This window comes from Ostrinia nubilalis, chromosome 3 (assembly GCF_963855985.1).
Source record: "Ostrinia nubilalis chromosome 3, ilOstNubi1.1, whole genome shotgun sequence".
Lineage (NCBI taxonomy): Eukaryota > Metazoa > Arthropoda > Insecta > Lepidoptera > Crambidae > Ostrinia > Ostrinia nubilalis.
In genome coordinates, this window is record NC_087090.1 from 4,351,913 (window position 1) to 4,376,357 (window position 24,445).

At 39.3% G+C, this 24,445-nt stretch overlaps 3 protein-coding genes and 1 long non-coding RNA gene across 5 annotated transcripts; 2 read left to right on the forward strand and 2 right to left on the reverse strand.

The window, feature by feature from the left end:
* Window positions 1–1,031: 1,031 nt before the first annotated feature.
* LOC135087639 (BRCA2-interacting transcriptional repressor EMSY) lies at window positions 1,032–5,569 on the reverse strand. Its single transcript, XM_063982377.1, has 6 exons — window positions 5,401–5,569; window positions 5,086–5,260; window positions 4,138–4,438; window positions 3,867–4,035; window positions 1,747–3,663; window positions 1,032–1,671 (listed from the first exon to the last, which is right to left on the reverse strand). The coding sequence occupies exons 1-6, from the start codon at window positions 5,459–5,461 to the stop codon at window positions 1,217–1,219; spliced, it is 3,078 nt and encodes a 1,025-aa protein (XP_063838447.1). The 5' UTR covers window positions 5,462–5,569; the 3' UTR covers window positions 1,032–1,216.
* Window positions 5,570–11,887: 6,318 nt separating this feature from the next.
* Window positions 11,888–12,813, reverse strand: LOC135088238 (uncharacterized). The gene is made up of 2 exons (XR_010260977.1): window positions 12,576–12,813; window positions 11,888–12,050 (listed from the first exon to the last, which is right to left on the reverse strand). It is a non-coding gene; the product is annotated as an uncharacterized LOC135088238 (long non-coding RNA).
* A 674-nt stretch (window positions 12,814–13,487) lies between these two features.
* LOC135088135 (centromere protein I-like) lies at window positions 13,488–20,120 on the forward strand. The gene is made up of 13 exons (XM_063983017.1): window positions 13,488–13,762; window positions 13,843–13,995; window positions 14,083–14,168; window positions 14,374–14,481; window positions 14,771–14,917; window positions 15,216–15,278; window positions 15,357–15,472; window positions 16,106–16,266; window positions 16,319–16,417; window positions 16,894–17,051; window positions 19,148–19,294; window positions 19,810–19,933; window positions 20,071–20,120. Exons 1-13 carry the CDS (start codon window positions 13,594–13,596, stop codon window positions 20,118–20,120), a joined length of 1,581 nt encoding a protein of 526 aa, XP_063839087.1. The 5' UTR covers window positions 13,488–13,593.
* Window positions 20,121–21,105: 985 nt separating this feature from the next.
* On the forward strand, window positions 21,106–22,909 carry LOC135087642 (uncharacterized). 2 transcript variants are annotated; one of them, XM_063982383.1, is made up of 2 exons: window positions 21,106–21,152; window positions 22,437–22,909. In XM_063982383.1, the coding sequence occupies exons 1-2, from the start codon at window positions 21,148–21,150 to the stop codon at window positions 22,828–22,830; spliced, it is 399 nt and encodes a 132-aa protein (XP_063838453.1). In that variant the 5' UTR covers window positions 21,106–21,147; the 3' UTR covers window positions 22,831–22,909. The 2 variants fall into 2 exon arrangements, with proteins under 2 accessions (XP_063838453.1, XP_063838452.1); XM_063982382.1 differs by lacking the exon at window positions 21,106–21,152 and adding an exon at window positions 21,287–21,310.
* The last annotated feature ends 1,536 nt before the right edge of the window (window positions 22,910–24,445 follow it).

Here is a 24,445-nt window from a genome sequence, read left to right on the forward strand (position 1 = left end):
AAGACGCCGGCGGCAGTACCATATGATATGCGTCAAGTATAAATTTGGCATCGCCATGTGTGCTAAGATGGCTTCATAACAGTTGTACCGTTACGGCGTCATTGCAATAAGCATTTACATTTTTTATAGGCAAATACCCTTAGACACGCTGTCCAATGGGATATTGTATCAATAAGTTTGTGATTACAATCATCATCTGATGTCGACTGAGAGGAGCAGATGTGTCGCGAGTTCCTCAAGGTTTCAGTCGCTAAACGAACGTTATCATTTACGTGTGAATTATTGAACAGCTGTCTAGTTACTTAGAAGTCTATGGTTATAGGACGGAGAATGGAAATAACAAATTGGGACTGAAACAGACCATGTTGATGCACTATAGGGACTGTTTTTCACTGGGTTAGGACGTCAGTAAGTAGGCGCACCTACTGAGATAGGTTCTGCGTGGAACAAGGGTTACAATAATTACTAACACTAATCCGAGTGACTATGAAGAGAGAAAAAGCTATCCTACTTAATTTTTCTTACAAACTTTTCACAGTATAATAACAATTAGCAGGCTAGGTCAAGATGAACAAACAAACAATTACTTATGAGTGAAGGTAATGTTGCCATTTGAAATTACAATTAAGATAGAAAACAAATAAATATTTATGTAATTTGAAAAAAGGATTCTATAAATTAAGTGTTATATTGGAGATAACTATTTAACTGTAAAATAATTAATTGTGCATTAACATCTTTAAAAATTAATTATAATCTCCAACTGGAGCATTTGAATTACATAACTGTGTAAAACAAAACATAGGTTAATTTATTGGCAAGAAATCGAAACATAATAATTAAAAATGTATAGAATGATGAATTACTAAAAATACAATGCATTGAATTAGAACTCGTAGACATAAAGTTTCAACTCTTGTTATTTTGATTAAGCTGACTGGACTGAATTGACAGAATGCAGGAAACACCACCAGTAGCAAGGTTATTAAAATTATGAAATAAATAAATATCTGAACCGAATCAGCACTCCAAGCCTCTATTTACGCATTGAAAATACATCACTCAGTAGAAACACTCAAAAATTACAATCGAACAGACCAAAACAAAACCGGAGATTACCATCGTCAGTTCACTTCACACTTCACATTATATGTCCCGTCTTAACCACTATTACATTTTAAAGAAACGTTAACCACTTTAAATCTAAGTATATTGCTCATTTGCTTAAAGGCATAGTTTCACTTACAGTTTGTGAGTCGGTGGAGTTGGCGGAGTCCTCGCCCAACAGGCGGCAGAGCTGGTCGTCGAGCGCGCGGCGCCGCTTGTCCTCGCAGAACACGTCGTCGCCTGCCAGCATACCCTCGTCCAGGTACGCGAAAGAATCCAGGTTGATGTCCGAAGAGCTGATCGCCGTGCTGTAGATGTCTATCCGCTTCTGCTGCGACTTCGCCTCCGCTACCTTCTCCGATAACTTCTCTTTAGCCTTCGTCAGCGCGTCGCACTCCGACCGGTCGACCTTTGAGTCCGCGTCCTTCGACTTCGCAGCCGCCTTCGCCTTGAGCGCGAACGACGAATCGTTGCTCGACGACCCGTCGTCCTGTAACTGGCTCAGCAGGGTCCGCGTCGCCAGCGTCAGACCCGACGCAGAACCGTACATCTCGTTGGACTCCCCTAAAACAGCAATGGTTCAGATTAATAACGGCCCAATTGAACACAAAGTAATGAGGTTCGTATTGAATGCCTTACCGCTGACCGTGGCCCGCTGTATGCTGTCCTGCGACGAGTGCTTGCTCTTCGACTTGTGTCTATCCACCATGTACTCGTTTTCGCTGTCACTCGACATACCGAGATCCAAATGCAAGGAGTTCAGCTTGTCGTCGTCATCCTTCCCCTTTCGTGATACCCCATCCAGCTCCATTTCCCAATCTGTGACACTCGAGGAGTCTTTGCCCTCCACATCTTTACCGAATGATTTCTCTACCTCCTTTTCTAAGGAAGGTATGCTCGAATCCTCCATGGGTTCGATTCCTCCTATACTCTCGGCGGTGGAGTCTAAGCTGTTGGGATTGCAACTTTCGTCAGTGATTTGGGTTTCGAATAGTACAGGAGTGTCTTGGGTGATCTCCGTCACTTTAGTGCTGTCCTCGGGCACGCGGGCGGCGGTGCTGACCCTGCTATCCAATATTTCGGACATGGTCGTCGGACGACCGGACTGTTCGTTATTGAGTTCGAGCACTATTACGTTCCCCGCACATTTCGCCGCATCCACTTGGTCCGACTTAGACGCTTGTAGGAGCTGATTTACGTTCTTACCCATTATTATTTTGGACATGTCGTTCCCATTTTTCGAAAACGTCAACGCTTTTCCAATAGGCGTTCCCTTTTGAACGACGATGACGTTGCCCTTTGTGTTTGCGGGACGAACGATCGGATTCGTGATTTTGGGGGTTGTTACGGGAGCGAGACCCTTGACGGGGACGATGTCGGCTAAGTTAGCCGTTTTGATCGGTTCAACGCCGACGATTTTTGCATTTGAAGGAATCGAACTGACTACTGTAGGTTTTGAAACCACGGTGACCGTCGGCGTCCTAGATACTTGGGTTGCGGGCTGCGAACTGACCGGCACCAACTTCATGGCTCCCGATAGACCTTTGAAATGTAATAAGGGAAGTTGTCCTTCGGTAACCGTTTTCGTCCGAGCTTTCGCCGGCAACACGACCATTTTTTGGCCTGATTTTGGGTTCAAAACGACAGTTTTAGCTGAAACTTTCAAATCAGTGGCGGGAATACCCTTCGGGGTGAATGTTTCCGTGGTTATAGGTGATATGCTATTTGTACTAACCGGAACGTCTCTACTCGGTGTACTCGCGCCCGACGTGATAATGATTTTAGAACTGGGCATGCCCTTCATTTCCGACGGTTTGGATACCACAATCATTTTTTCCGTTAAAACCGGGGTGCCCGAAGTTCGAGGTTTGGCTATCGAACTGATAACTTTAGTGGTGATGAGTTTCCCAGGCGTGTTTAGTGCTTTTTGAGCCGAACTCGGCGCAATAACTACTTGTCGGTTTTGGAGTACTTTGATGCCGCTATCGCTGGATTTCTGTAATATTTTAAGTTCGGACATTTGTACTTTTTTGTCGGGAGTGATTTCGCCTCTCTTCTTGATGATGAGGTGGCAGGGTTTGTTGCTTATCGAGTGTTTAGTGGAGGGGGTTCCCTGGGCCTGGAGCATGGTCGCGTCATCGGGGTGGATGTTGTCTGAGACGCCGAGCTCGTGAGGGACAGTGGCTGGTTGGGTTAGGAGCTGCATTGTAGGGGAATCTGTCACCATGCCGGGCGAGGAGAGCACTTTAGGTTTAAGTTCATCCATATAATCAGGTTTCTTGCCAAGTACCGACTGAGCATAGCTAGCCTGGAACGTGTTGGGAGGGCCAGAATACTCAAGCTGCATAGATGTAGGGTTGTACTGCTTGCCCGGAGACAAAGGCATTTCTTGTGATTTTTTCATTTGAGATTTAGACATAGCAGCTTGGGCACTTTTGGCGCTTTGTTTGTGTGATCTGTGTTTGTGTGACCTCGGTTGATGGGGTTGACTGGATTTGCTAGTTGACACTTTGCTCACTTGGTTATATGAATGCTTTGACTGCCCTGATGATTTACCTGCACAAAAAATATTGACACGTAAATAACTTTTTTTTGCAAAGACAGTCATTTCCAATTGGTCAAAATGATTTAGATCTTATTGGTCAAAATAGTAATAAGACTTCAAATGTGAATTTTTTAGGAATAATAAAACAGTGTTAGTTGTAGTCACCACAAAGTTTTTTGTTAAAAATATCAACCAAAGATAATAATAGACATACTTGATGCTGGTTGTGAGAACTTGGAGTATATCTGTGACAAATTGAGATGTTTCTGGTTGGTGTTCACAGGAATATTTCTCATATTTTTCACCGGAGTAGAGGTATCATCTGGTAATGTACCACTTTCTGGGTTTTTTCTTTTGCGGCTCATCAGTTCCGTTTCCCATATCTGAAACAGAAGAACAATTAAAATGTTGCATTTCAATCAGAATTTTTAAATATTTCATTATTTATAATATTTAACGGTTGCAGAAAATAAATTTATACGGACTTTGCTGGTCTGGTCTTCCATGGCAACGGGATATGTCATTTCATCAGCGGTGTCATTTGACGAAAGTGTTCCCTCGGCAGTTTCTCCTTCAGCTTCTGGCATTTCCTCTTCATTGGATATAGGTGTAACCATTTTCTCCGCCTCAAGCTTTTTAGAGAGCTCTTTATTCTCCGCAGCCGCTGCTTCCGCGGCTCTATCCGCAATCTCGGTGTACATAGTCTGAGCGATGCCTCGGGGCAGGAGCGGTACTCTCCTTCGACCTTCGCTTATCCATGCTAGCCCTGTGTTGGGACCTGATAGTCTGAAAATAAAATATTGATTTTTTTTTACGTAAATCGTATTGTTACAATCACTGAAAAGACTTGCTAATTAGAAACCAATAGTAATGGATATTTTTCACAGAACTATAAGACTGATTATTTAACTTAATGAACACCAATAATAGGTACCAAATTTAAAAAAAAATCATAATGATCATAAGACTAAAAATTGGTGAGGTCATTATAATAATATTATTAGAGTATGATAAAAATCTTCCTCAAAATTCTCAATATGCACATTATCATAGAAAAAAAGAATCTGTCACATATTAGGTTATCTGTCAAATAATAAATACTTTTAAAACATTTACATTAAAAATTATGTGGAATCATTAAAATTTTATGCACTCAACACACTGACACTACATACCATGTTGTAGAACCACACATCCATGTGGCTATGATATTTGGTGCTAATTACAATGCACAACAAAAATGCAACTTAAAATGTCAAACTTCAACTCAATCTTTTAGAAATATAACAGAAATAACCTGCTCTAAAAGCTTTCACCCAAGCTAAGTACTACAATACCTTTGACTTTCAAACACTCACAGCCATCTTTGACTTAGTACAACAGTGTATAAAAATAAATCAAATGTTCACTAGAATTGGTCTATTTCAACTTACTGCTCTGCAATTGTGGCTAATAATTCGTCATTAGACACGCGGCGTGCCTCAGCACTGTGCCGATCGTTGCTTATATGCAAAACGGCGCGTAGATCTTCCAGTAACTTTTTTCTGTTGTCTTCCAATGCCCCCTGTGCTCTGAACACACTGATCATATTCGAGTAGGCTTCCAATTCTAAAAACAAAACATATAATTCTTGGTTAGTTACTAATTTATAAACCAATTTAACAGCTAAACTTATTGTAAGGAAAGGGTACAATTGAAGAAAATTATAGGAGGGAAAATGAATGCCATTTCTAAGACTAAATTTATACCAAGTCTACGGAGCGTACGGCGACATTCGTCGCGAGTCATGGTCAAGAGCATGGGCCACATTTTTATGCGTTTTTATTTAACATCGACAAAACACCATTTAATTATATTATTTTAACCATATTTTATAAAATCTGAATTGGCAAATATCCATACTGTTTACTTCAAACGACAATTCGTTCATTTTTGACACTTCAAAAAATTGAGACGGCTTTAGTTTTGTCTATGATAAAAATGATACCAGCTTTAACTTCGAAACTCCCCGTATATCGTAAATAATGGTCACCAAATGGAAGAATTTAATTTTGTAACAACATTTAAATGTGAATATGTAATGAAAATGACGACTACCATGAATACTTTTTGTATGTTTGTAGAGAAATGTTTTTACCAGATTAGTTTCAAATAAAATAATTTTTAACGTCAAAATTTAACTATTTTATGGAAATAAAAGTATTGTGTTTGTGCATAACTTAAAAAAATGTAATTCTTTAAACTTCTAGTTTTAACTTTTCTGTCATTCATGAAAAAATTCTTAAATTAATAATAATAATACTATGTATTATTATTGACACACTAAAATTCGCTTAGTTCGGATTCGTTTCTTCGGATAAAATCCGGATAGGCTAAGTTGAACTTATGTCTTATGCTTATTTTCGATTGCAATTTTATTGTTAGTCAATGCCATATTATTTGAGTTTTATTTTATCTAATGGATTGTATAACTTTATTTTTTACTCGATTTATAGTAAACTGACAACAGGTAGTAGCAACACCAGCACGGTACCATAGACAAAGATGCATTCAGATCATGAAGCTAAAGATAAAAATGGAGGGCAAAGTTGGAACAAAAACTTGAGTCAAATACCTACTTATATCTATCTCGCTCTCTGCGGCCCTACCTCTCTTTTTAGTGTGAACTGTAGTATTGCTATCTTCTGATTTAAATCTCCTTGTAAATTCTTCGAAATAGCCAATTCACTAACCAAATCAGAAGTTAAACAAATAAATAATTAATATTTGAAACTAAGATTACCTAGTTAAATAAAAAATCACAAAATTGTCGGCCATTTAGGCTTAATGTGTTGGCGAATCAGGGAATTACAATCCCAATTCCTGGGTAATCGGTACCATGTGGCAACATCGGCCCAATCCGGCCCATCATGGCGGTTGTTTACTATTTTGTTTATTAAGCAGTTAATTTCGTTTGAGATTGTTTACAGGAAATAATCATTGTTTTATCACAAGAATTGGTGCAAAATTTTGTAGTGCGTGGTTGCGGTAGTACGTGGTGTCCTGGAAGTGACATAAGATTCCACGCGTAAGTGTTTATTTCGTGATTTCCGATATTGGATCATTGTAAACATTTTTCACATTTTTTACAGTAATTTCTTCCTAAAACGTTTTACCACTAATTAAATTACACTTATCATTTTTAATGATACCTATGTCAAGAAATAAAGATTTTACATTGGTTTCATTGAATTTGAGCAATTTTATATTTTTTGTTTATTTAGAAAGAGCGAGTCTGCCCACAGAGAGCGAGATAGTAATACTTAGTTTGTGCTTCAAGTAGGTATTCGGAGTGTGGCCTCCATTTTTATCTGTAGCTTCATGATTCAGATTGAAAACATTTACGAAGTTAGTAGAAGAAACTGTCACTGTCATAATTTTTGACATTAATAATTTATCGCAGAGATTATACAAAAAGATAAAGCACTAAGCAATAGAAACTAAAAATAAAAAGGCTTTGAGTAGAAACAAACACCATCCCGGTGAAGTGTAGGCGTGCGTGAATGGGTATAAAATGTGTCGGCGCCGGACACAGATGCTGCAAATTATTATTGATGATTAATAGTACCAATCTTAATATTATGTTATCTGTATAAATCTGTAGAGCAGAAGGTTTGTGATTCCTAAACGTAACACCCGACTGATGCGCAGAAAAAGATATTAGATAACTGTCAATCAGTTGTGTCATGTCAAGTGTGAGCGGGCGGCTGCGCGTAGCCAAAATAAAAGAAGAAGAAGAAGAAGAGGTTATCTTTGAAAGCGTGTTGAGTTTGGTGGAACGCTCAGAATACAGAACAAACCAGAAGGAGTGTTCGATAACATTTCTACGCGGCAACTTGTGTCCAAAATACTTCCCCTCCCGCGCCCCTCTACCCCCTTTAGTGTTACTAGCGCCGTGTGACACCCCCATTTTTATGTGCGTTCCCTTCGAGAGGCCACTGTGGAAAACGAAGGTTTCGTATACATAAATATTTAGCAGAACCTCTAAAACAAATGTAGCCAGAATGATAAATTTGTAGGTGTTGTAAGTTGGACGCTACAACCCGCCGAATGTGGTCCCTCAGATGAACTATGTCAAATACCAAATTACTGAATCTGACCAAATAAGATGATTTTGATGAATGGTAATATTTAGGAGGTAAATCGTAGGGCTACATACGAAAATAAGAGCTCTGGATAGTTACTGCAAATAAAGAAAATCCAATCAGACGATGGGCCCTCAGTTCACCAGTGCACAAAATTTACTTTAATGCTACAAATTGGAACTTGAGACTAAGTTCCTTTAGTAAGGTTTTAATTTTAGCAGAAGTAGCCACAATGCTACCCTGAGAGTACAGGGTTTATATATTCTACTAGTACAGAATAAAAGCTCTAGTAAAGTGAGCCCTCGGAAAACACGCTAAAAAACAATTCCATGATAAATATCTCGCCCAACTCATTGTTTGATAAAAAATAGTTTACACCATTTTATGTACAAAATTTGCAGTTTAAAATTGTATTCAAATAATATTGCTGTATAAAGTATTTAAAGAAATATCTTGCTTCTTAAATTCTCCGTAATGATTTTGTGTATGTTAACCACATTGTCGATTTTTTTAGGAAACTTAAAACTAAAGTATAAGTAGGTATTCTGTACTATTGCCTAAGAGGTATTTTGAGATAAATCCGAGTCTATTGATTTTATCTATATATATATAAATGAAACCCGTTTTCCGTTGTCACGACATAACATGAAAACAGGTTGACCGATTTGGCTGATTTTTTTTTTGTAGTTTTCTAATACTCTGTACAAGGTTTTTACGGAAAAAAATATAAAGAAAATCTCTACGCTAAGGCGGTACGAAGTTCGCCGGGTCAGCTAGTTTTAATTAAATAGGTAAGTACGACGTAAAATAATTTTATTTAAAGTACCCACGCATTGTGAGATACGGAATAGATTTAGAGCTGAATAGATTAAAGATTTTCACAATGGCCGGTCCTGTGCCGCTCGCATCCAGGTACCTCCCGCGAACTTCACCAAAACGTCGGTCCACGCCACGTCTTCCGGCTCGTCGTCGCCACTCAAGAACTTTCCTGCCCCAGCGGCCATCAGCTCTACGAGCTATGTGCCTAGCCCAAGCTGCCACTTGATTTTAGCTATTCTGCGGGCTATGTCAGTCACTTTGGTTCTCCCACGAATCTCCTCATTTCTGATTCGATCACGTAGGGAAACTCCGAGCATAGCTCGCTCCATGGCCCTTTGGGTGACCTTGAGCCTTCATGAGGCCCATAGTAAACGACCACGTCTCAGATCCGTACCTATACCATCACTGGCAACACACACTGGTCAGTCTTAAATAAATAAAATAAAATAAAAGTATTTAGGTAATTCAGATAACAGAGATCCATAAATGTTAGTAAAAACTTAGGCTAATGTTAGTATCTTATTTCTAAAACCGACCTCGTCCTGCTGAGCATGTGGCCAATCAGTGGACAATCCCCACTTTCGGCTATCTCCTTCAGTACGCTGTGGCACAGTTCTTAAGACACTGCGGTATTTCGGACGTGAGAATATCGCGAAGCTTCCCGGCGGACGCTGCCCAGCCGAGTTGAACGATTGAGTAAAAATCGCCCTGTATACATGGTGATTTTGTTATCAGTATACTTTTTTTTATTATGCTCTATCTATAGAAATGTTTAACAGTACAACTTTATCTTGAATTTTTTTAATCATGGTATAGGTTGTGTAGGGACACTTTTTCTAGTTATCCATTAATTTTCTGATGTGTGGTTACCCTAATACGAATATTTTGTTCACACATAAATGAGTCCGTTTTATTTCAAGAAAGGAAATATTTACACACCACACAGATACTCAAGTTTGTACTACGAAATGACTACGTTTTTATATTATTATGTGTAAATTAATACACCTTCCACCTTGTCTCTAAATATGATAACTATTTTCTGAAACGTGTGGCCCGAGGGCTCACTTTACTAGAGCTTTTATTCTGTACTAGTAGAATATATAAACCCTGTACTCTCAGGGTAGCATTGTGGCTACTTCTGCTAAAATTAAAACCTTACTAAAGGAACTTAGTCTCAAGTTCCAATTTGTAGCATTAAAGTAAATTTTGTGCACTGGTGAACTGAGGGCCCATCGTCTGATTGGATTTTCTTTATTTGCAGTAACTATCCAGAGCTCTTATTTTCGTATGTAGCCCTACGATTTACCTCCTAAATATTACCATTCATCAAAATCATCTTATTTGGTCAGATTCAGTAATTTGGTATTTGACATATAGTCCAGTCATTATAGTAAGTTCACCTCGGAATTCGAGATACCCAGCTGTAAGTCTGTAAATACGTGTATATTGACACCCTAAAAGTTGTCTCAAAACCTACATATGGTAGGGTGTAAGCAACTATTAAATTTCAAGGTCAACGGTCACAAAAATCGGTTTTTTGCGCTTTTTTTAGAAATATCTCATTTCCTGTGGGTTTTTTGCTATTTGTATTTATTATCAATATTGTAGAATACTAAATTCTCTACAAATTTTGTTTAAAAACTTTTTTTATACGGTGAACCGTTTTCGAGATAGAGGGCGGAGAGCGCGCGGTCACTGCATCACTTCAGGTCTACTTAAGCGGTTTAGATTTTTCATACAAAAGGATTTTCCCGCTAATTCCTGTGGGAATTTCGGGAATTCCTTGTTGTAACTAAGCTTTGAGTTTACTAAGGTACCTACATGCCAAATTTCAAGCGTCTAACTTCCGTTAAGCGTTTAGATTTTTCATACAAAAGGATTTTCCCGCTAATTCCTGTTCCCGTGGGAATTCCTAAGTATACTATAACCTGCCCAGGTGTATGAAGAATAATTGTACCAAGTTTCGTTAAAATCCGTCGAGTAGTTTTTGTTTCTATAAGGATCATACAGACGGACAGAATTCTATACATGAAATATATTTTCAAAATAACTATCAGGGGGTGATTAGTGATCGATACTGATGCCAAAAATGCAATCAGTAAAATTTTTGTCTGTCTGTCTGTCCGTCTGTATGTTCCTTATAGAAACAAAAACTACTCGACGGATTTTAACGAAACTTGGTACAATTATTCTTCATACACCTGGGCAGGTTATAGTTTACTTAGGAATTCCCACGGGAACAGGAATTAGCGGGAAAATCCTTTTGTATGAAAAATCTAAACGCTTAACGGAAGTTCGACGCTTGAAATTTGGCATGTAGGTACCTTAGTAAACTTAAAGCTTATTTACAACAAGTAATTACCGAAATTCCCACGGGAATTAGCGGGAAAATCCTTTTGTATGAAAAACCTAAACCGCTTAAGTTGACCTGAAGTGATGCAGTGACCGCGCGCTCTCCGCCCTCTATCTCGAAAACGGTTCACCGTATAAAAAAAATTTTTGAACAAAATTTGTAGAGAATTTAGTATTCTACAATATTGATAATAAATACAAATAGCAAAAAACCCATAGGAAATGAGATATTTCCAAAAAAAGCGCAAAAAACCGATTTTTGTGACCTTTGACCTTAAAATTTAATAGTTGCTTACACCCTACCATATGTAGGTTTTGAGACAACTTTTAGGGTGTCAATATACAAGTATTTACAGACTTACAGCTGGGTATCTCTAATTCCGAGATTCTTACCTAATTTAAGCTTAAATGACTGGACTAATAGTTCATCTGAGGGACCACATTCGGCGGGTTGTAGCGTCCAACTTACAACACCTACAAATTTATCATTCTGGCTACATTTGTTTTAGAGGTTCTGCTAAATACTTATTTATACGAAACCTTCGTTTTCCACAGTGGCCTCTCGAAGGGAACGCACATCCATTTTTGGGGTAAAATTATGTAATTTTTTAAAGAGATGTTAAACAAGTAAAAAATAAGTAAGTGAAATAAGTACACACGGCCAGTGTTAACTATCCATTTCCGTTTTTGCTCTCGCTCTTATCAAATGGTGATTCTTTGCGATAGAACGAGACGACATGACTGGCCATAGGCATAGATAGTACCTACCTACCTATGAATTTAATTTTTACTCCGAAGTAACTAAGTGTAAGATGATTATTTATTTCTATTAAATAGTGTAATATATGTACTATATTTTATGTAGGTATAATATGTTATTTAAAAGTCAATTACAAAAGTCGAATATAAATTTTAGAATGCCAAGTAAAACAAAAAAGAAACTTAAGGTTCTTTATTATGTAAACATATCGACAACAAAACATTTGTTTACGGCGCAGTAGTGCTTTTAGTTTAACTTTTCTTGGAGTGAAAAACAGAATCCAAATCAAAAACATCACCAATACTTAAATTTGATTGCGAGGCAACTCTGGCTGTGTATCCTGAAAAAAAATCAGAGTAAGTATGTAAGCAATAATTAAAATTAAATTACTTAAAATTATTATTAAATATACAAATATTGCTGCTGCTGATCTGTTGATACCAATGCCTTACTTTTGAATAAATGGGAAAGTATGAAATTCACGATAGTAATTTATTATCTCCTCATTATTAGGGAGTAATATTATAAATTAATTCAATATATTGAAATCAAATCAAAATCAAAAATATTTATTCAGTTTAGACCACAAGTGGCACTTATAATTTAATTAATCAGGTTGTCATGTCATGGATGAAATTACACTAAAAACTAATTAAAACAAAAAGGATGGGGAAAATATTCCATTATTCTGTGGTAACGCTAACAAAATTAACGCGTGAATTTTTTATAAGTAGACAAATGTAATTCAATATAAAAAAGTAGGGTAAAATATTCCGTTGACCTGTGGCAACACTTACAAAATACAACCGTGATTTTTTTTGAAAATTATTATTTAATTAAAATGAATTGGAAATGTGCTACTTACGGATAAAACATGATCCCATGCACTTTCTTCGTAATTCCAGTAGCATTCTTACATGTTGGAACGGCACAAGACGGCATAATTTAATTATAAAGTGTCAATCTGACGGATATGTAAACAATGCGCGCGCCGGCCATTGACTGATTGCTTTAAAGTCAAAGTAGTGCGATTTGGAGTACTTTATATGAATACACATTTACGCCCGTTGACGGTTTCTGGTTTGTTCCGTATTCTGAGGTGGAACGTTAAATTGTAGGAAAAGTGATTGTCAACCATCCAAGATATTATCTCCTTGCCCGTTAACCCACGCCAATGGAGATTCCACCCCTAGAGTTCCTTCTGATAGAGACCCAGTGCCTTTAAATGTATGATTACAGGATTTTTGTTTTATATAATTTTTTATAGTGCTAGTGGAGCCGGGTCTCCAGCGCGTGTTTTGCCCAGTTTTGCCTTGCAAAATCAACAAGACAGTCTTAAAAAAATGTTGAATGTTGACATGTTTTTGTTGGTTGTGTAGGGTAAAACACGCGCTAGAAAGCTTTAGTCGGCTCTAGCTGGCTTAAGTCTTCTGTAGCAGTATTAGCAGTCTGTTTTTATCTTACTCATCCTTTGTCTCACAGCATGCATTTGTACTTTGCTACATACATCGCTCTGCCCCCCTAGATAAGTTGCAAAATGTGACAGTTTTTATGTCGAAAGATGGTCAAAAAGCCTTTTTTTGTATGAAATTACAACAAATAATTGTAACCACGGATTCGATTTTCGATTCAATCAAAGCTACTTTTACGTGCTCTATGGCTACTTGTCTAGACCCACTCCACTGGGTATATCGGGGTTTTATATCTCTGGAGTCAGGCTTTTTTTTTGTGTGACGCTTGGAATCTGACAGACAGCTGTCATCATATTGCCAGAAATGCCAAAACGCTACCAACGTATTTTTATTTTGAATTACAGATTGAATCGAATTGTTTATTATTTATTTCCATTGTTCTTTATCAGCTAATGATCAAATAAAATCGTGATGGCGGATGTTGAAGATATTATTGACTACATAAAGTCATTGAAGAAAGGTTTCGATAAAGATTTGTTTCAATCTAAGATAGATGAATTGGCGTATGCAGTTGAAACCACTGGACTGCATTACGATGATTTTCATACTTTATTCAAGCTTTGGTTGAACCTATCTATACGTAAGTTTGTTTTTAAAATAGAAATCTTGTTAAAAGGATAGGCAACAAAGCGTGATGTTCACAAAATATATTTCTTTCAGCCATCACAAAATGGACAAGTTTGGGAGCGTGCTTGGTGCCCCCGGATACTGTAGAAGAAAAAACAGTGGATTATTCTTTTCGTTGGATCCTTGCTAATTGTGAAAATCAATCAAGTTTTTCTAGAATAGGTTTTCTACTAGATTGGCTGACTGGTATGTACATCTATAATGTAATTTTATAACTAAACCTTAACAACACTTAAATGATTTTCATACAACATTTTTAAAATCTTTTCACAGTGGCAATGGACTGTGAATGCATTGATATGAGAGCTTTGGACTCGGGATATGAAATATTTTATATCATGTTGACTTATGAAGTCTTGGTAAGTCCCTATCATTTAATAAACTTAAATTGTAAACGCTATCCGCTCTTGTTAATTTATAAGTAAAATGTTTAAATATCCCCAAAGCTGTTTTTGGGATTATGATATTTATGTTTTCATTTATAAAAGACAATAAGTACCTAAAACTCGGTGTGTTTTGTAAAAATAATTGGAAGATGATTTGTTTCTATTTTCAAAATTCCAGACGGTTCATGCAATTAAACTTGTTTACACATTGACCAAACCAATTGATGTGACCAGAAGAAGGGTGCTAGAGTTACTTGACTATGCCAAGAAAAGGGAGGGCAAAAAGGTTTGAATATTTTTTAGTAAGTAATTATGATGTATTTTGTGGGTAACAAATAAGTACATTCAGAATTTTAATTAAGAAAAAATCATGATTAGAGCATTTATGCAGATTCCATCAAAGGATGCAACTTTTATCAGGAGCCAAAGTAAAAATCTTAATTTGGAAAGTAATTTCAATTACTTACATATTTATAATATTTTGATAAATACTACAAAAATTGCTATTTCGGACGAACAGTTATTCCAGTATTTTAAAAAATTTCATACTTTAATTTTACATCATCCTATTTCAGAACATGTATCGCCAGCTACAGGTTTTGCTGGGTTTGTTCAAGTCGTACAAACCTGAGTGTGTGCCCGAGGATGTTCCTGCCATATCCATACACACAGCCTTCAAGAAAGTGAATGTAGCTTTGATCTCCAGATTCAGGAGAGTCCAGGTATGAGGTAGCATAATACCATCTTATTTTCGGAAGTATGTAGGTAATTAATTTTTCAAATGATGAAAAAGAACTTCTTAGTAAAAGCTTGTGTAGTATATAGTATTGTGTAGTAAATTATGGTCTTTATAATAACAAAAAAGTATGCTATTATCTCATTTCATATTTACAATTATTTTGCATGTTTAGTGCAATCACAGGTGTTTTCACTCAAGATGAAAAGAAACTCAGTGGAACATCACAACTCAATTTTTATATTAAAATGGTGTGGAATGTTTAATTAGACTTTTGTTCACAGGAGCGCAGAAACATTTTGAGTAAAGAAAGGCACCATTTAATGTGGATCAACCCATTGAATTCTGTAAGTATTTAAAATAAAATATGATTTAAAAATATTCTTATTATGTAAATATTATTTAAAATATTGTGTTATCACCAGGATCGTGGCAGAAATAAGAAAGTTGAGCCACTTGTGCCAAACATGGAGTTCATCAACGTTGGGGCTCAACAATATTCAGACAAAGAACCACAAAAGACCTACCTTGATTTCTCAGAGTAAGTTGAGTTTTTTGTTATGGCTATTTACTGTATAAAAGAGAGCACTTTGCCCATAAATGCTAATTAAATAAATTAGTGAAGTAGATTGGTAGTCAGAAAAAACACCTTTGATTTTTGATCTTGATTTGATCTAAGAATTTTATTGGAAAGAGGAATTTTATTACAAACACACAAGATAGATACACATCAATTGACACTCCAGTATCTTAACATTTTAAGTTAGTGAAATAATTAAGCTGGGTCTGCATTAGAGGCAATGTGGAGTCGAGCGGTCGGTCGCCTCGAATGGGGCACGATTCGTTGCGAGGTTTTCGTCGCGGCTTACTGAGTCACATTTTGCCGCTTGCCCCGAAACTGCATCTAGGATACGCGGCAGACGCTACCTCAAAGTCGTACCTCAGGCTTTAGGTAACTACGCCATTGTGTTTAGTTGTGCCTCAGGTTTAGGTAACTACGCCATTGTGTTTAGTCGTGCCTCAGGCTTTAGGTAACTACGTCATTGTGTTTAGTTGTGCCTCAGGTTTAGGTAACTACGCCATTGTGTTTAGTCGTGCCTCAGGCTTTAGGTAACTACGCCATTGTGTTTAGTCGTGCCTCAGGTTTAGGTAACTGTGTTATTGCATTTTCCAGCCCAGTGTCGCTACTGCAGTACAGTCTCCACCACCCAATGTCCCGGCCGGCGCGGCTTCGAGCGCTACTGTGTAACGAGACGGGGCTCACTCTACTGGCAGTGGCCTCCGATGCTGACCACGCCTTCCTGACGCACGACCTGCATCACTTGCTGACCAACTGTAAGTATGAACTGTGTAAAAATCTCTTTACTGATATTTGAGTATCTGTGAGCGCTGCTGTGTAACGAGACGGGGCTCACCCTACTGGCAGTGGCCTCCGATGCTGACCACGCCTTCCTGACGCACAACCTGCATCACTTGCTGACCAACTGTAAGTAGGAAACAAATACAAATGAAAAATTTAGCACTAACGTCTGATTCATTTGCCGCTATGCAACTAAAATGGCACTCATGTTGTTGGCGTTTTCTTCACGCACGACATGTTTCACTTGCTGACTAGCTGTGAGTGTCTACCTTTTGAAGTACTTATGTCTGATTCATATGCCAGCGACGAAAGGGACTCACATAGTAATGTGATAATAGAATGTGATAATGTAGTGTGTGTGTAATAGTGTGTGTGTGTGCACGCATTCATGAATTGTAGGGGAGTGAAAAGAAGTATTGTGAGACCTGTGTTGACTTACAAATCGCCGTGAGATTCTTACTTACATTCATAATCTAAATTACTCCAATACTAATCGTAACATTTACTCTGCTGCGTTTCGGAAACTTCAGCTGTAAGTATTCCATATTTGACTTTAATTCTATTAAAATAAGATACACTATAACATTGTTATCCTTCCCCAGGTTTCCTAGACGTGTCACCTCACAGTGCAGTAGAGAAGCGCGACCTCTTAAGGCGGTTAGTCTTGCTCCAGAACACATTACTGCAAGCCGTGCCCATCGTCACGAGGTTCTTAGCGCAGTACCTACCGCTGTGGAATGAGATCGACTTCTATGCTGAGGTGAGAGCAACACAGATTATACCACTGACTGACCATAGTAGCAGAACGATTGAGACTAAGACCGCATTATTATTATTATTTATATCCGTTGTCTAGTACCCATAGTACAAGCTTTGCTTAGTTTGGAACTAGAAGCGCAGTGTAAAATGTCCATCGATATTTATTTATTTATTAGCAGCTCAGATAGCGCAACAGAGCGGGGTGAGAGGGTTACGTTACTTGTCCGAAAAAAACGTTGCATTGGCGTCGCGCGGAAGTGACGCCATTTTTTTTTTCGTCGGGATATGCTTTGCGCATACCCACTGGTCTATGGGGACGGCCAGTGGGTTATGTGGGACTCTCCCCGCCTACCCATTTAAGGCGGGGCCTTCCCACTAAAACCCGACGGTTTCCATCAGAGCCCAAAGAAATTATTGTCCTGGTTGGACATTCGTCCGCAGCTCCGCCTTAGGCTAGAGGCTCGCAAGTGACGCCAGCGCTGCGTCGGCGCTGCGCGGGCGCTAGCAAAACGACGACTCTCGAAAGACGCTAGTGTAGTGGATGTCTAAACCCTAGTAATGTAAAAACCCTAGTAATTTGAGTAACCAAAGCCTATTTGCTTGCAAAATGGAATAATATTGAAATTACTGAAGGAAGACACTAAAATATTTGTATACGATTTTAAACTTTCGCGTTCCATTTCAACTAAAAAACCTACACTAAAAAGTAGAAAAATAATTACTAATTACTTATATTAGGACGAATTAATATTTATGTATATGATTGATACTTCTGGAGTCGGTGCCAAGATTATGAAACGTGTGAAGTTTGCCTGCACCGACTCCAAAAGTATCAATCATGGTATACATAAATATTGATTCGTCCTAATATAAGTAATTAGTAATTATTTTTCTACTTTTTAGTGTAGGTTTTTTGGAGTCGGTTTTTTTTTAATAAAAATAACTTATTTCTTGCTTTTTAGTTAACTAATTATTACCTTGTTGTTACCACTGAAGGTAGGCAGTACACTGAGACTATATTCTTCATGTCAAGTGTAAAATAATATTCCCTACAAAATACAGGTTACCATATCGGCAACCTAAAAAGACATTAAACCGTTAGCCCACCTTAAAAACATGAAAGAATACAACTGTTGGTCTATTTGTACCTATAATATTTAAAGAATTATCCTCCAACTCCTAAGCGTTAAGGAGTTGTACCTACCATGACCACTTCATCATGATGAGATGATGACTATCTGATGCAAACACTTGAATAACTTACGAAACTATACTTATCTATAAAATTAAAAGAATTATCCTCCAACTCCTAAGCAGTAAGGAGTTTTACCTTCTATCATCAGCTCATCAATATGAGATGATGATTTCCAGGAGCAAATACTTGAATAACTTAAGAAAAAGTTTGAAAAATGATACACGTGCCTATAAAATTTGAGGGTTGCCCTCGATTTCCGTAGGATCCCATCATCAGATCCTGACATGGTGACAATGGGACCACCTCGGAAGTGTACCCTATCGAACAAAAAAAGAATTTTGAAAATCGGTCCACAATTGACGGAGTAATCGGTGAACATACATAGAAAAAAAAAACCTCCTCCTTTTTTGAAGTCGGTTAAAAATAGAGAATCACGGGTCTCAGAGTTACATATAAAAAATGTTGCGTTGAGACCAGCAGAATAATTTTTTCACCATTTTTTTTATTAAAGATATTAGTAATTTGTTATTACACAAATTACTAATACTCCTGTTAGCCCCTCGTACTAAGCTAAATATACTTGTATCACGAGTGAGCTTAGCACAATAGTCGAGCGGCGGCGGGGACCAAACCCGCGTTCCCCGGATCACGAGTCGGCCAGTCCGACACCTTCACCGTTCGGCTATCGTGGCTTCTGTTTATAGATGACCCACGCTGAACTGTCCCACCAAACTCAATGACAAGGGGGCGCTACCATCGTTCAACTATATGGTTTCCAACATGGCAAAAATCGGAAGCAGCGATCCGGTATTACCGGTGGCGCCCCACTGTCAATGTCATGGATAGGACAGTTCAGTATTTTGGAACTATACCAATGTTTTGCTATCATTTCCATTCCCTAGATACTGGATTTAGTGCAGTGGGTGAGCGTGGACAGCCCCGACCAAGTACGGGGTATAGTGGAGCCCCTCACGCGGGTGTACCACCGCTCGCAGCCGCTGGAGCAGTGCGCCATACTCAGGAGCTTGACCAATATGTACACGAATATGGTGAGTTTTCATTAACTTGTGTTTAGTTACGATATGACTTCTCTTACTTATCAAAGTATACAAAGTATTGACATTTGAGGGTTGTTTTAAGACTTTTTATCATAGTTTTTGTTAATGTGTATTTATTAATATTATAAATTAATTTCTAAAGCAAATGATCATCTGTTAAAGATATGAGTTAGGGATGAGAGTTATGAAGCACAGCTGAGTTGTTGACGTATGTACTGGATTGGGAGATAAGCGTCCTGGATTTGGCCTAAGTACTGAATAATAGCTTTGACTTTGAAGTTCTTTGCCATCTTAATCCTTGTACCTACTTTGAGCATGCTCAAGCGAATCTGCTCGGCCACATGAGCGACTCATGTGACTCATTGGGCTGAGCTTCACAGCTTGGTTACTTCGCACATTTCTAGCCTGAGAAAAGTTACGAATTTGAGTTGTCAAGAGTGTGAGATCCACTTCAGTGTATGAGACTCGCTTCATAGAGCTATTCTAATTATATGTTTCTTCGGCAGCTATACGGGAGCACAAAGCGTCGCCAGCACTTCAAAAGCCCACAGCCGTACTACACGTACGCGTTGTCGTACGTCGCCTCCAGCATCAGTCGCTTGAGCAGCTTAGCGGTGCAGACCGATCCTGGTACGTATTTTACAGAGATTTTACCTTGGTGTAATTTTGGTAGTATAGGGTTTTTACTTTGTGGTGTGGACTAAAACATGTAGTCGAGAAAATCCATTTTATTCTATGTATTTTGAATCAGCATCCTATTTTGACAGGCGAGCAGCACCCCATCTCATTACCCCGTCCCTGTTTGTTCACGGACTAAATAAGTCCGAACCCGTCGATTTAGTCGAGTTTCTTGCGCTGCTTCTTCTCAGCACTGGCCCATTATTGTCCCGAAGCAGTGGTAGGGTTATTACTGGGACGTGTAAAAGTGCTTTTTAAAAGCCTACTTGCAAAAATAAAATGAGTTTTTGATGCACTTGACAACGGTTTTTGAGTAGTTAGTTTAATTATGTAGAAAGTGAGTTGCTTGACTAAATTACTCAGCTAGTGCGAACAAGGGTTCATCATCATCATTTCAATAATAGGACGTCCACTGCTGAACATAGGCCTCCCCCAATGCTTTCCATGTTGATCGATTGGTTGCGGCTTGCGTCCAGCGCTTCCCTGCTACCTTTATGATGTCGTCGGTCCACCTTGTGGGTGGACGTCCCACGCTGCGTTTTCCGGTACGCGGCTTCCATTCCAGAACCTTGCTGCCCCATCGGCAAATTTCAATTATTTGTCTGTCAGACAGATAATTAAAAAATATTAGAGTCATATTTTTTATTTTCTTTCATAATTAAATAATACGATGCTACATCGAGTTGAAATGGTGCGATACGTCACGTAGAATTTTTACTCAAAAGTGACGTAACGCGACATTTCAACTCAATATACCTAATACTGTAATTATTCGATTATGGAAAAAAGTAAAAAATATGAGTCTAATATTTTCTAATCTGTCTGACGGACTCAATAGAATTTCGATTTCATTACCCAGTCATCATCCCTATTGCCACTTCAGCTTGCTAATCCGTCGGGCTATGTCAGCGACTTTAGTTCGTTTACGAACAAGGCTAAACAGGCAGAAAATAGTACTCAATTTACGTTGACACACCCCTTCATAATAATATATCCTTGCAGACGACATGCGCATACTACACAGCGTATCTACAGCGGCAGTCCGCGCCGCTCGAGCGGAGCTGACGCGGCGCGCGAGCGCGGGCGCGGTGCCGGCGCTGCTGCCGCTGGCCGCGCCGCTGCTGGCTGCCTCCGCCGCGCTGGTCGATGCTGCTGCCGGTCTTATCATGCTGTGAGTACACTAAACGACTATAGAGTCTACTAGGGATGTACCGCGGAGTTAACACGGCGCGCGAGCGCGGGCGCGGTGCCGGCGCTGCTGCCGCTGGCCGCGCCGCTGCTGGCTGCCTCCGCCGCGCTGGTCGATGCTACTGCTAGGCTTATCATGCTGTGAGTACACTACAGCCTGGTCCGTGAGCACGTAGAATTTTGTCCAATGACCCCAAGCTACCCATCCTTATCGCTCGCGCGTAATTATGCTGCTGTCGCGCTCGCACACTCACTGCGGGCGCCCGTCGCACAGTCGCGACAGCAATATAATTACGCGCGAGCGATAAGGATGGGTAGCTTGGGGTCATTGGACAAAATTCTACGTGCTCACGGACCAGGCTTTACACGACTATAGACTACTGCTAGGGATGTACTGCGGAGTGTACACGAGCGCGGGCGCGGTGCCGGCGCTGCTGCCGCTGGCCGCGCCGCTGCTGGCTGCCTCCGCCGCGCTGGTCGATGCCGCTGCCGGGCTTATAATGCTGTGAGTATACTTAACGACTACAGACTAAAGTCCGGTCGCCGAGCACGTAGAATTTCGTCCAATGACCCCAAGCTACCCATCCTTATCGCTCGCGCGTAATTATATCGATGTCGCGACTGCGCGACGGGTGGCCGCAGTGAGTTTGTGAGCCACGACCTCTATTAGGAATATACCGCGTAGTTTACACGCGATTCGGCGCGGTGCCGGCGCTGCTGCCGCTGGCCGGCCACGCCGCTCCTGGCTGCCTCCGCCGCGCTCGTTGATGCTGCTGCCGGGCTCATCAGGCTGAGTTGCATCACCTTAACTTTAACCAGTGCTTTTGTGTGGAGTTTGACAGACTTTTGACGTTTGTTATATTGAAGTAAAACGGTGGAATCCTGGGTAAGTGGTCTAACTACCGTACAACTGATGGCCGTTGAGGCAGAATAGTTCTCTAGTGGCGACCACAGACTGTAAGGCGCGGCGTGGGCGGGCCTTCCAATCAGTGGCCGGTCGTTGTTGAAATCTTTGGAAGAGGCCTTTACCCCGCAGTATACCTTAAGTTTTTGGTATATAGTGTTTTAATACAGTTAGGTACTAGAATTATGAAAATCAAAATCGGAAAAATAGAATTAGACCACCCTCACTTTGCTTGTGTATATCGTAAGAGGCGACTAAGGAAGAAATATTCTAACATTACACAACTGGCAACAATTGCACTGCCGTTTTTTTGTATTTATCGTCTAATAAGCGACAATTTCAAACAACACTTCTCTTTCACAGGTACAAAAAGATCTTCTCGGCCATGAAGTCGGCAAACAAGATACAAAAAGACGACCAAACATACATGGAGCAGTTTCGCACCTTGCAGAGTTACACTTGCGACTTGATCAGTTGTTTGTACGGCGAGGAGGCGTTCAGAAGCCGCAACAACGGCATCGTGTTCGAGAAACTTTCTCCTCAACTAGTCGGAAAATTGTACTCTCTAATGCCAGACATAGATACAAAGTTCAGCCTTCGGAACCACATAGCGTTCGCACCGTACACCTATATGCAGTTGGAAGCCATAGATCACGCAGATGCGGATAATAAGCTATGGTTCGACTCGGTCATAGACCAAGAGTTTCCTAATCTGAGCAATTTCCTAAAGAAGGCGGTGCCCGAGATTCGTTCTTAAGCAGTTTAGATTAGGTGTTAAATTAGGTTTGTTGATCATCCGCCTTAATTAACTATAGTTGGGGACCAAATACAGATAAACACAATAGTCCAGTCAATAAAGCATTATAGATGGAAAACTGTAGAACACAATTTCTGACTTCAGGACTTTATTTAGACTAGTTAGGAGGTGAACATAGCAAAAGTCCCCGCCCTTAGCCCTTGAGCCGGCGGGGAGAGGGGGGTTTAAAGGTGCCACTTTTCGGTTTTTCGCTTAATCCTCGGAAACTATGCGTCCTAGTGACATGACTACTTTGAACCAAAAAAAGCATATTCAATTTGCTACAGGTGAGATAGACAAGTTTTTCTATAAATTGTATAGTTTTTGCGGCATCTGCTCTAGAAGGTCTGTAATATTGGAAATTTTATTTTTGTCTTACATGTTTCCATCAGGAGAAAATCGACTAAATCAACATTGAGCAATCATTCTAGACATGCGGGAGCATGTTAAGCCTAGTTCCAGGGAGGGGACTGCACCGTGCGTATATTTAGACGACCCACTTTGAGCCACTTTTGACTCCTCATCACTCAAAAACTACAGTGCATTAACACTTTAAATTTGGCTCATGTGTTGAGACTTGCAAGATATACATCAGTTTCAAATTTCATAAATATGCCTCAAACGGTTCTTTAGATATTGACGTCCAAAAATCTACATGTCTGACCTATAGACCAAATTCTAACCACTTCCAGATGACCTCGAAGGTTCAAATTTGGCATCCAGAAAGGTAGTTACGTAAATACATAGGAACAAATAAAAAACCAGTAAATTTTAACATTTCACATGTGATAGATAGATTTTAGTGCTATAAATATCGATTTTTGAACGTCAATACCTAAATAACCGTTTGAGGTATATTTATGAAATTTGAAGCTGATGTATATCTTGCAAGTCTCAATACATGAGCCAAATTTGAAGTGTTAATGCACAGCAGTTTTTGAATGATGAGGAGTCAAAAGTGGCTCTAATTGGTTCGTCTTAATATACGCACGGTGCAGTCCGCTCCCTGGAACTAGGCTTAACATGCTCCCGCATGTCTATAGTGTTTGCTCAATGTTGATTTAGTCGATTTTCTCCTGAAAGGAACATGTAAGACAACAATGAAATTTCCAATTTTACAGACCTTCTAGAGCAGATGCCGCAAAAACTATACAAGATATAGAAAAGCTTGACGGTCTCACCTGTAGCAAATTGAATAAGCTTTTTTTGGTTCATAGTAGTCATGTCACTAGGACGCATAGTTTCCGAGGATTAAGCGAAAAACCGAAAAGTGGTACCTTTAAACCCCCCTCTCCCCGCCGGCTCAAGGGCTAAGGGCGGGGACTTTTGCTATGTTCACCACCTAACTAGGCTAAATAAAGTCCCGAGGTCAGAAATTGTGTTCCACGGATTTCTCTCTACACCGTCGTTAAGGCATTCATTGACTGGACTACAAAGTTCAAGTGCCTGATAAGTTTTCAAATCAAGAAAGAATTGCATGTTATAAGAGCGTGTTTTCCATTTTATTGCATGGACGGTAGTTTACTTCTTTTCGTTTAATATCTGAAACCGGCTTAATTAAATTCGAACCTGATTA